The 12,873-nt window shown below is 47.5% G+C and overlaps 1 protein-coding gene across 1 annotated transcript; it reads left to right on the plus strand.

Moving 5' to 3' along the window:
- Positions 1-10,968: 10,968 nt before the first annotated feature.
- IER5L (immediate early response 5 like) lies at positions 10,969-12,103 on the plus strand. The gene has a single exon (XM_030206404.1). It carries the CDS (start codon positions 11,016-11,018, stop codon positions 11,619-11,621), a length of 606 nt encoding a protein of 201 aa, XP_030062264.1. The 5' UTR covers positions 10,969-11,015; the 3' UTR covers positions 11,622-12,103.
- Positions 12,104-12,873: the final 770 nt, after the last annotated feature.

Consider the following 12,873-nt stretch of genomic DNA (forward strand, 5'->3'; position numbering starts at 1 on the left):
TGATGGGAAGGGTATATAAGTGACTGCTCATCTAAAGAAACTCTGAAATAGCCCGGCTGGCAGGAGAGTTTCATATTCTTGCAACAGCCTATTTACAGGGGGGGGTCCCCCCCCCCATAAGAACTAATTATTTACAGCTAAGAATCTTTCTTTCATTCATTCTTTCTCTTCTTTCTCTCTGTTCTGTGACCTTTGTGTGACAGCGAGGAATAAAACTTTTCTTCCTATTGTTAGACTACTACTACTACTACTACTTAACATTTATAAAGCGGTACCAGGGTTACGCAGCGCTGTACAATTTAACTCTTCTGTAAAACTACTAATGCCAACACCAATATTTCTTGTGCTGTTGCTAGTGAGAAATAAAGATTTATTTTGGTTTTCTAACTTAGCCTGTTTTTTTTTAGTAAGAATAGCAATCAAAGGCAGCCAGTACACTAGTGACTTTATCCACTCCACCACTCAAACTGCAGTCATTTACTATACACACAAACATGCTGCACCCACTAGTCATTTACCCTCTCACACTGCAGTCAATCACTACCTACTCAGTCAAACACATTGCACCCACTATCCACTAGTGATTCACCCCCTCACCCCAGTCAAACAAAATGCAATCAGTCGTTCACTACTTACCCGGTCTCATAATCATTTCGAAAGTGCCTGCATCTATTTGTAAGCAAGATCTACACAATTAATCTATTGTGTGAAATATACAAATATTTGTTTTTGCATAATTCTGAAATTTTCAGTGCTTAATTCCTTGGGGTGTAAACACTATATTGCTGGCATATTCCAGCACAGTATCTAATAGTTGTTTGGTTTTTTTTCTTCTTAACTCTTACATGTTGAAAGCCTGCATTTCTAGAAAGTCAGTGAAGTATGAGCTGAAAATTTTATTTATTCAGAACCTTGGATTGACTTCACTTAGATTCAGCAATCCACCTTAATCTAATTAAAACTATCACCAATCTGCTGGTTCCGTTTTCATTTTTTTTGCAGATCTGTTTGATTCCGTTTACCTTATGCTACACATCACAGCAGCTCCCCCAATCCACCTTCCAGGTTCCAAGGGAGTACAAAGTGCCATCTGCTGTTCTATGATATTTCCTTAAGATTGGGTCCGTATCTCTGAAGGTGCAATCCTGGACAAGTGCAGGCAGAGGGCACTGACACCAGCAGGCTCACAGCCCCTGCTGTACACACTAATCATACTAAAACGCAAAGCTGAGAATCACAGATCAGACTGAACCGTCCACGCTCATCTGCATTTCATCTGTTTACTGGTCCAGCTGAATCTTAGAGAACTATAATTCCTCTCTTACCCTGAGCTATGGTTACTGAAATATCCATGCTACTCTTGGTTTGTATATTTGGAAAAGACTGAGTTGAAGGAATATTCAAGTTTTGTGATAGGTAATAGCACTGGTTCCCCCAAAATCCCAGCTCCTTCAAATGCATTGCTTTCCAGTTCCAAAATTCCCTTTGGCACTCTCTCATTGCATATCCCAGGAAACTTCTCCCCTGCCTGGATGGACTGGGTGGGAGCAGGGCAGTTGCTTCTATGTCTTTATTTTTCCAAATTCAGATACACAAGATTATAATTCTATTAGCAAACTTATTATTTAAAGAAATTGATGTTTACATTACTGGTTGTGACTCAGTGATATTCACTCTGTTGCCCTTCGTGTTCAAGTGAAACTGCCACTATAAGAATGTGCTCTCGAGATGCTGGAAGAAAGGGGTCAGTCTTCCATTTTTGGCCCCATCACAGCACTAGTCCTCAGGCAGGGGCCACAGAACACAGCTTCCTCAAGAACCAGTGCAGGCACCCATCCACAGACTTTAGCCAGTGGATGTTTGCGTTAAACAATGGCAGAAGCTCCCTAGCCCTAACCATGGCAGCGACAGCATCCCCAGATGATGGGCACAGTTTCACTTTGGTCAATTCTACTTTGTACCCAGTATTTTTAAGAACCATATGGGACCTGTAGAAAAGCTGTTGCAAGTTCAGTAATTAATTAGTCTAAAAAAAAACCCACAATTTTCCAACATGGATGAATGTCAATACCTTTGCCATGAGTGAAGCAGGCAGAATAATAATGGAATCTCTATTTTTTCTCTCCAGTTAAGAGACAGTAAGAATAACTAAAGCTACTTTAACCCTTGATGTCCTGGGTACCCCATATGTGCTCATTCTAGTATTTCAGAGGCAATAGATGCACCAAAACCTCTTCCTTAACCTTCGATGCCCCCAGTTATCCAATATATGCTCACTCCAGTTTTGCAGAGGCTTGTAGAAATAGTCACCTAAAGCCAAATGATCTGCAGTTTTTACTCCAAAACATCCAAAATATGGCTATTAAGCTCCTGTGTGGTGCACTAAAATATGTGGAAGCTGAATGGAAAGAAGCTGATAGGTGGGGGACTGAGTTATGGCAGCTGAATAAGTACATATACAGTGGGGGAAATAAGTATTTGATCCCTTGCTGATTTTGTAAGTTTGCCCACTGACAAAGACATGAGCAGCCCATAATTGAAGGGTAGGTTATTGGTAACAGTGAGAGATAGCACATCACAAATTAAATCCGGAAAATCACATTGTGGAAAGTATATGAATTTATTTGCATTCTGCAGAGGGAAATAAGTATTTGATCCCCCACCAACCAGTAAGAGATCTGGCCCCTACAGACCAGGTAGATGCTCCAAATCAACTCGTTACCTGCATGACAGACAGCTGTCGGCAATGGTCACCTGTATGAAAGACACCTGTCCACAGACTCAGTGAATCAGTCAGACTCTAACCTCTACAAAATGGCCAAGAGCAAGGAGCTGTCTAAGGATGTCAGGGACAAGATCATACACCTGCACAAGGCTGGAATGGGCTACAAAACCATCAGTAAGACGCTGGGCGAGAAGGAGACAACTGTTGGTGCCATAGTAAGAAAATGGAAGAAGTACAAAATGACTGTCAATCGACAAAGATCTGGGGCTCCACGCAAAATCTCACCTCGTGGGGTATCCTTGATCATGAGGAAGGTTAGAAATCAGCCTACAACTACAAGGGGGGAACTTGTCAATGATCTCAAGGCAGCTGGGACCACTGTCACCACGAAAACCATTGGTAACACATTACGACATAACGGATTGCAATCCTGCAGTGCCCGCAAGGTCCCCCTGCTCCGGAAGGCACATGTGACGGCCCGTCTGAAGTTTGCCAGTGAACACCTGGATGATGCCGAGAGTGATTGGGAGAAGGTGCTGTGGTCAGATGAGACAAAAATTGAGCTCTTTGGCATGAACTCAACTCGCCGTGTTTGGAGGAAGAGAAATGCTGCCTATGACCCAAAGAACACCGTCCCCACTGTCAAGCATGGAGGTGGAAATGTTATGTTTTGGGGGTGTTTCTCTGCTAAGGGCACAGGACTACTTCACCGCATCAATGGGAGAATGGATGGGGCCATGTACCGTACAATTCTGAGTGACAACCTCCTTCCCTCCGCCAGGGCCTTAAAAATGGGTCGTGGCTGGGTCTTCCAGCACGACAATGACCCAAAACATACAGCCAAGGCAACAAAGGAGTGGCTCAGGAAGAAGCACATTAGGGTCATGGAGTGGCCTAGCCAGTCACCAGACCTTAATCCCATTGAAAACTTATGGAGGGAGCTGAAGCTGCGAGTTGCCAAGCGACAGCCCAGAACTCTTAATGATTTAGAGATGATCTGCAAAGAGGAGTGGACCAAAATTCCTCCTGACATGTGTGCAAACCTCATCATCAACTACAGAAGACGTCTGACCGCTGTGCTTGCCAACAAGGGTTTTGCCACCAAGTATTAGGTCTTGTTTGCCAGAGGGATTAAATACTTATTTCCCTCTGCAGAATGCAAATAAATTCATATACTTTCCACAATGTGATTTTCCGGATTTAATTTGTGATGTGCTATCTCTCACTGTTACCAATAACCTACCCTTCAATTATGGGCTGCTCATGTCTTTGTCAGTGGGCAAACTTACAAAATCAGCAAGGGATCAAATACTTATTTCCCCCACTGTATAAGTACATAAGTAATGCCACACTGGGAAAAGACCAAGGGTCCATCGAGCCCAGCATCCTATCCACGACAGCGGCCAATCCAGGCCAAGGGCACCTGGCAAGCTTCCCAAACGTACAAACATTCTATACATTTTAGTAGCAATTATGGACTTGTCCTTTAGGAAACCATCTAACCCCTTTCTAAACTCTGCCAAGCTAACCGCCTTCACCACCGCCTTCACCACGTTCTCCGGCAACGAATTCCAGAGTTTAATTACGCGTTGGGTGAAGAAACATTTTCTCTGATTTGTTTTAAATTTACTACACTGTAGTTTCATCACATGCCCCCTAGTCCTAGTATTTTTGGAAAGCGTGAACAGACGCTTCACATCCACCTGTTCCACTCCACTCATTATTTTATATACCTCTATCATGTCTCCCCTCAGCCGTCTCTTCTCCAAGCTGAAAAGCCCTAGCCTCCTTAGTCTTTCTTCATAGGGAAGTTGTCCCATCCCCGCTATCATTTTAGATGCCCTTCGCTGCACCTTTTCCAGTTCCACTATATCTTTCTTGAGATGCGGCAACCAGAATTGAACACAATACTCAAGGTGTGGTCGCACCATGGAGCGATATAACGGCATTATAACATCCTCACACCTGTTTTCCATACCTTTCCTAATAATACCCAACATTCTATTCGCTTTCCTAGCCGCAGCAGCACACTGAGAAGAAGGTTTCAGTGTATTATCGATGACGACACCCAGATCCCTTTCTTGGTCCGTAACTCCTAACTTGGAACCTTGCATGACATAACTATAATTCAGGTTCTTTTTTCCCACATGCATCACCTTGCACTTGCTCACATTAAACGTCATCTGCCATCTAGCCGCCCAGTCTCCCAGTCTCGTAAGGTCCTTCTGTAATTTTTCACAACCCTGTCGCGAGTTAACGACCTTGAATAACTTTGTGTCATCAGCAAATGTAATTATCTCGCTAGTTACTCCCATCTCTAAATCATTTATAAATATATTAATGGTAAGAATCTGATGGGGGTGGGAGTGGGGTCTGAGTCATAGCAGATGAGTGGAAAGAATCTGATGGGGATGGGGGCTGTCGTGGCAGCTGAGTGGTAAGAAAGTGATAGGGTGAGAAGTTGAGTGGAAAGAAACTGATGGGGTGAGCGGTGAGTAGTCAGAAGCTGATGGCATAGTGGGCTGAGTCTTGGCAGCTGAATAGAAAGAAGCTGATGGGTGTAGGTGGCCAAGCCCTGGTAGCTGGGTAGAAAGAAGCTGATAAGATGGAAGGGGCTGTGTCGTAGCAGCTGAATCGAAAAACTGATGGGATTGAGGGGGCTGAGCTGTGGCAGCTGAGTGGAAAGAAGATGATGGGGGGAGAGGGCTAAAAAGTAGCAGGTGAATGGAAAGAAGCTGATGGAGGTGAGGAGGCTGAGTCGTGGCAGCCAAATGGAAAGAAGCTGAAAGGGGTCGTGGCAGCCAAGTGGAAAGAAATTGATGTGGGGTGGGGCTGAGTAGTGGCAGGTGAGTGGAAAGAAGCTGATGGACATAAAGGGGCTGAGTCATGGCAGGAGTGGATGGGGGTGATGGGGCTGAGTGGTAAGAAGCTGATGGAGATGAGGAGGCTGAGTCGTGGCAGCCAAATGGAAAGAAGCTGATGGGGGAGGAGCTGAGTAGTGGCAGCTGAGTGGAAAGAAGTTGATGAGATAGACAGCTTGAGTTATGGCAACTGAGTGGAAAGAAGATGATGGGGGTGAGGGGCTGCATAGTGGCACCTGAGTGGAAAGAAACTGATGAAGTGGAGGGACGAGTAGTGGCAGACAAATTGAAAGAAGCTGATGGGAGTAAGGGGGCTGAGTCATGGCAGCCAGCTGGAAAGAAGCTGAAAGGGGTGGGGAGCTGAGTTGAAAGACAACTGATGGGGTGAGGGGTCTGAGTTGTAGCAGCTGAGTGTAAAAGGCTGATGAGAGGGTGCTGAGTGATAAGAAACTGATGAGGTGGGGGTCTGAATCAATGCAACTGAGTGATAAGAAGCTGATGAGGTGGGGTGTGTGGGGACTGAATAGTGGCAGCTGATTGGAAAGAAGCTGATGGAGATAAAGGGTCTGAGTCATGGCAGAAGTGGATGGGGTTGGTGGGGGCTGAGTAATAATAAGTTGAGGTGGGGGCTGAATTGTAGCAGCTGAGTAGTGGTAGCTGATTAGAAAGAAGCTGATGGGGGTGAGGGGGCTGATTTGTGGCAGCTGCTTGGTAATAAGCTGATGGGGGTGAGGAGAGGCTGAGTGGTAAGAAGCTAATAGGTTGTGGAAGCTGAGTTGTGGCAACTGATTGGAAAAAAAACTGATGAAGCTGAGCACTCTGATTTTGTGACCTGTAACTGCTTCAGGATAGAAATTCAGCAGCATCAAACTCTCTTGTTTATTTAAAATTCAGAGAGTGCTCTCTTCCCCAGGGAGGTTTTACCTCACTACATGGTTTGACTTTCTCAGACAATGCAGAAATACAGGATCAACAGAAGGGGGTTTAGACTTGCTGACTGTTCTATATTGCAGCTCTATCAAAAGGAGTTTTCGTCGTGTGTCAGAATGTGGTGGTGGTGGGGGGGGGGGGGGGGCACAGACCTGGCCTTCCACTAGGCAGACTAGGCATCTGCCTAATATGGCAAATTTTGAGAGATGGCTCCTGCCCACTTAAATCACTTGGAGCCATCTGACCACCAATATTCAGTTGCACTTAACTGGGCAGTGCCAGTGAATATTGGCTCTGACCAGCCTTGTCCAAAGTGGGCAAGTCAGATGAGGTAGTGTTGGGGTCTAGCCAGCAGTTATGCGAGTGCCAGCAATATTCAGTGCCAGAACCCACCTAGCTAACCAGGTGAATTTAAGACAGCTCAAAAGCTGTCCTAAATTTGTCCAGTTAGCTATGCAGGTGCTGACATTGAATATCGGTCCTTTAACTCCTCCAATCCCCTCCACATCCCACTCCCCCTAGCATACGATATCAAGACCTCCTTCCTTTCCACCCCAATCCCCTGGGCCTACCTCAGATCCTTGGTGATCCAGTGGGGGTAATGGGAGCAGGAGTGAACCCTAGTCACTCCTGCTCCTAGTGGCTGCATCATCAAAATGGCTGCTGAGACTACAGTACCCCAAGGCTGCTGTGAGAGGTCATGGTAGCCATTTTAATGATGCAGCTGCTAAGGGCAGGAGGTTCATTCTTGCTCTCTCTAGACTACCAGAGATCTGAAATAGGCTCAGCAGGGCCTATTGTGATCAGGTATTGGGGTGTGGTGGGAGGGGTTTTGATGTTGCAGGCAGGGGGAAGGAAATTGTATGAAGGGGGCTGTTTTAGGGGAGTGGGAGGGGGATCGGAGGGGCAAAAGGTCCATATTGAGGGTTATTCGGGTGCCAGCTGAAATTCTGCCAGGGTCCACATAACTGTCTGAATATTGGCTATACAGGCCAACTGATTTTCAGTTTCGGTTATGGTTATGGTGCCAAAACTGGCCCAAAATCCTTTTTCTGCCCAGTTTTGATTTCGGCTGAAAGGTTATTTGAATGTTTGGTCATGTTTTCAGTTTTGGTTGAAAATGACCATGTGTTTTCAGTGGAAACCACAAATTTGTGCTTTTTTTACTCCCCACCCCCCAAAAATAGAAGTTGCCCCTCTTCCAGGGGCGTAGCTACGGGTGGGCCTGGGTGGGCCCAGGCCCACCCAATCAGGAGGATCTTCTAGGGGTGCTAGATAGGCAGGCACTTGTCAGTTCTGCTGCGCCGGCACTGGCAGCAAAAACAGCACCTCTCCTACCTGTGCCTTGCTTCATTTTAAAATCCGGGTCAGAATGGTATACGTCGGCAGGGAACAGGCTGTTTCAGCCAATCCCGGGGCCTCTCTTCAACCCTCCGGGGTGGGACAAGCTGAAGGAAGGCTCCTGGGATTGGCTGAAGTAGCCTGTTCCCTGCCGATGTATACCCGCGTGTCCCGCAGCACTACTTTAAAAAAAAAACTGATCGCGCAGCGGCCGAGTGCGTGTGTGCTCGCTTGCGCGCCTTCTCAACTTGCCGGTGTGCCCCCTTGATCGCAGCTTTTTCACGTGGCCTGGTCCTCTTGGCTGTGCTGCAGCACGGAGATAGACGCCGAAGCCCAGATGGAAGGTGTCTGTGGTGGCGGGTCCCCTCCCGATCTGCTCTTATTGTCAGAGAGAGCAGATCATCAGGAGAGAGGGACCTGCAGTGCCACCAGAGAGGACGAAGTCGGAGGAGCCACAGAAAGTGTGAGTCTGGGATGGAGGGTGGAGGGAGCCGGAGCAGATTGGATTGAATAAGAGCTGCTGCTTCCACATTGTTTATTTGTTGGTAGCATTTTTATTTAATTTTATTTATATTTTAAGACATACCAGCCAGCTGCTACAGCATACGGATGTACTAGAGAAAGTATAACTTTTTATAGGTAGAGTAGTAATTTGTTATAAATCGTAATTAGTGTGTCATTTGGAGGGAGGGGCTGGTTACAGGGACACCCTAGCATGTGTTATATACTTGCAGAGATTTTTTTTTCTCCTGCTAAAAGGTCCACTAAAACAGACATCATATTATGAGAATCAGGTGCTCAGCATTCAGAGTTTCTATCTATTTACTTATTTTTGGGATTTTATCCCACATTAAACATGAATTAGATTGGAACCAGGGAGCATTTAAAATCTTTCTTTTTTTCTGGAGAGAGTAATGCATTGCCCCCTCCCAGGCTCTCTATCTGGGTTTAGCCAGCCTTGCAATTTGGGGGGGGGGGCACAGAGGTAGACTGGGGCCTCTGCGCCCCAACAAAAAAAATTGCAGGCTATACCCGGGGAGAGAGCCTGTTAAAAAATAACCTATATACATAGTGCCCACCCATGTTAGCTCTGGGCCCACCCAAAATGTCAGGTCTGGCTACGCCACTGCCCTCTTCTCATACCTCCCCCCCCCCCCAAGTGTTTTTTTTTTATTCTGTGATTGCAAGTGATACAGCTATGATCTTGCACAATAGCTTATATGATCAACAGAGTTCTCCAAATAAATACTTTTGATACAAACTTTTATCAGGAATTTAAGTCTATAAATTTAGAATAATAAGCTCCTTATGAATTATCTTCTCTGTGGAGTTATCTCAGCTGTCATAAAGTCAGCCACTGTAAAAGCACCATGACTTTTAATTTCAGTGTTCATTAGCTATGGTTCATATGTGTGGAGAGGCTATTTTGCCTGGAGGTAAAATAGGGTCTTTCATCCTTTAAATTATAATATTCTGGCTTGGATACCGTGGATTTTGCAAGTTCTGACAATCGCCAGCAGCTTTCACTGGTTCATAATCACATTCACAGAACCAAACCTGAATTTTCAGTTTTGGTTTTGGCCGAAATCAGGTGATGAATGTCGTCTGCAGTTTCTGTTTCAGCCGAAAGCTTTCAGACAATTTCAGTGCATGGTCCATCCAGTCATGGAGGATAGTCAGAATGGATGAGCCATTCGGCCTTTATCTCAGGGGCGTAGCTACGTGGGGCCACAGGGGCATGGGCCCTCCACAGATTATGCCCTGGCCCCCTCTACATTTAACCCGCCATCGCCCCCCGCTGCATCAGGTACCTTGTTTGCTGGCGGGGGTCCCCAAACCCCGCCAGCCGAAGAGTTTTCTTCAGCGCCGGTTGGGATCATCTGTTTCTGAAGCCTTACATCCTGCACCTTGCATGTAGCCCCGTACAGGACGTAAGGCGTCAGAAACAGATGAGCACACCACAAAGGCGCCGGAGTCGACTGGCGCTGAAGACTCTTTGGCTGGCAGGGATTGGGGACCCATGTCAGCAAAGAAGGTACCTGATGCGGTGGCGGGGCAGGTGGCGGCGGGGGGGGGGGGGGTTGCAGCCCAAAGTGGCAGGGGGGGTTGCGATTGCGGCGGGGGGGGTCAAAAGTGGTGGTGGTGGGGGTTGGTGGCGGCAAGGGGAGGTCAGCGGCTGGGGGAGGCGGCTAAACAGTGCCCCCCCACCTCGGGCTCTGACCCCCCTCCCGCCAAGGTCTGGCTACGCCCCTGCTTTATCTGCCGTCATATTTCTACGTTTTAATAGACAATTACAGCAGTAAAAATATTCAAACAACACAATATACAATAAAACATGTTAATAGACAGCATAGGGTATGTAAGCAAAGAAGGAATATATAAATAGATAGAGTATCAGGAATAAGAAAATAAAGGGCTAATTTAAAGAAAGTTGCAAATCATGTAAAACTGTAGAGGCTCCCTTGCATTCGCACACACTGAGGATCCCTGTGGCTCCAGCATGTACTGTAGAAGCCCCTTTCTTGCATCAAAGCGCAACTGCATTGCCCTTGTGGACTATAGGGGCCCCTCGCTTTGATTAACACACTGACATGGCCCCTGTGGCCTCCACATGCAGGGCTGGAATTACAGGGGTGCAAACAGAGTAACTGCCTGGGTCCCATGCCACAGGGAGCCCCATGCCTGTCTGAAGCTGAAGAAGAGACAACCTGCCAGTGGACTTTGGGGATCCTCCTCCCTAATTCCTGCCCTGGGCCCTAGGATGTCTAACGCCGGCCCTGCCCACATGGACTGTAAGGGCCTCTCCCTTACATTAGTGGACATTAGAACGGCCACTCTGGCCTCAACATGGACTTTAGGAACCCAATTCGCCGCCTTCTCTCTTTCTTTTCTCTCCAGTTTTCTTCTAAATGTCCGAAATCCAGTCGGTCGGCATTTGAATAGCACAAAGGAACCGCCTTCCTGCCATTGGTCGGCTAGGATTCTGAGAGACGGCCTTTGCGACGAACTCCGGTACGACGCGTGCTGTGATTGGTAGGGGGAGCGGTAGGCGGAGCCGTACAGGCCCTTTAAAAAGTAGAACCGGGCGGGAGTCAGTGTTGAATGCTTATTTGGAACCAGCCAGAGGCTGTGGTTGTGCTGTTCTGCTCCCGGCCGCCATGGAGAGCGCCGTGGATGCCCAGAGCCTCATCTCGCTGTCCCTGCGCAAAATCCAGAGCTCCCGGGCGCAGCGCGGCGGTATCCGTCTACACAAGAACCTGCTGGTGTCCTACGTGCTTCGCAACGCCCGGCAACTTTACCTGAGCGAGCGCTATGCCGAGCTGTGCCGGCGCCAGTCCTTCCCCGAGCCCGAAGCAGTGGAGCCTGCGTCCGCACCCTCGCCGCCCGCCTGCTGCCCTCAGAGCCAGACAACGGTGCTGGACCTAGACACGCACGTGGTGACCACGGTGGAGAGTGGCCTCATGCAGCAGGATTGCTGTGCCTCGTTGTGCCCGTGTCAGGGTGCCCCGCCACCCCTGCCAGCCAAGCGCAAGGAACCGCATGATGATGGAGCCCCGTGCAAGCGGCCGCGCTTCGAAGACTCAGTGGCTGTCGAGCAGCCCGATTCCTCCAACATTTCCAACCTCATCTCCATCTTCGGTTCGGGCTTCTCGGGGCTGGTGAGCCGACAGGCGGACACGGAGCAGCCGCTGAACGGGCAACTGTGCGGCAAGCAGGCGCTGGCTAGCCTGGGAGCCTGGACTAGAGCCATCGTGGCTTTTTAGCGAGCCATCGGAGCCGAAGCGGGCTGCGGACGGGACCCTTTCATTAGCCGGCTGCACCTCCAGACACCGGACACGATCTGACGGCAGGTACCGGCTGCCTGTACCGCACGCTGGATGGATCAGCTCTCCACATGCTCTTTCGTAAAGATCGCTTCTTCTGGTTGAGACTGCAACTGAAATTCATAAAACCAGCGTTGTTGGTCTTGTGAGAAATGTGTCCTGTAGTTACTTGATTTGGTATTTAAACCTTTTGTTGTAAAAAGGTGGGGTTCTGCACCCCTGCCATGCCGACCTTCACACTATAAGCACTATGTGTATTAAGGACATTGCCAAACTTTCTCCCTGTGTTTGTAGCCCTGTATTTTTGTGCATTTGGAATCGTATATCACCGGGTAAACTGTTCAGATTCATTTGTTTAAGTTTATAATCTTAATAAAAAGTCAGAAGGCCATTGCTTGTTTGCGAGTTAATGGTAAAATTGAGCGCTTTGTGGTTATTTTCTGTTACGTTTCATACCAAACCACCTTTCTCGGAGCTGCTACCGTATGATTTTGGGGAGGGGTTGGCTTAAGTGGTAGGAAAGTTCGGGGCACTATTGCTGCTTCCCGAATGGTTTTATCCAAGCTACGGGCGGTAACTCTGCAGCCCGAGGCTGAATGCTCTGTAACCTCCCGTTACCTTTTCTTTTTCACATCAGCCAGATACACGTGTAGACAAGAACCGGTCAAATAGCACAAGCGACCAACGCTTATGAAAGGTGCGGGAACCTACTGCATCTTACTTTTTGTAAGAAGGCTAATTTAAAAATCTTTTCTGCGGTGGTCCTTTCTTTGTTGTAACTGGGGAAAAGAAAGAATCGGCAAAAATGAAGGAAGGTGGCGGTGGCTGGTTGCACACTAGAGAGACAGACGCTGGTCTTTCCACATGTTCTTCTGAAGTTTGTTTTTAGTTTTTCTCTCTCCACCCCTTTAATTCAGTTTGTTATCACTGCTCTGTGCCACTTGGTGGAGATATTTTTTGTAACCAAATGAAGTAATAAAAAAAAAAAGCTGGCTGACCACCTACAGGCTGTCTTGGGAACAGGAGCATCTTTAAGCCTCCTTGCCCGTGCTGCTCTAAACACGCTTTCTGTATGGTGTGGTTCTTTCGCACTTGCTAAGCTTGCGTATTTTACAATTCAGTCTTTCATGTATGCTAATGAAAGTGGTATTTTAGCATCTGCCTTAAATCTTCAAACTTAAGGACTCTCGGT

Source organism: Microcaecilia unicolor, chromosome 6, assembly GCF_901765095.1.
Source record: "Microcaecilia unicolor chromosome 6, aMicUni1.1, whole genome shotgun sequence".
NCBI classification, from domain to species: domain Eukaryota; kingdom Metazoa; phylum Chordata; class Amphibia; order Gymnophiona; family Siphonopidae; genus Microcaecilia; species Microcaecilia unicolor.

Excerpts from the sequence above, each read along its gene's own strand:
- IER5L (XM_030206404.1), top strand. The coding sequence starts at position 11,016 with ATGGAGAGCGCCGTGGATGCCCAGAGCCTCATCTCGCTGTCCCTGCGC.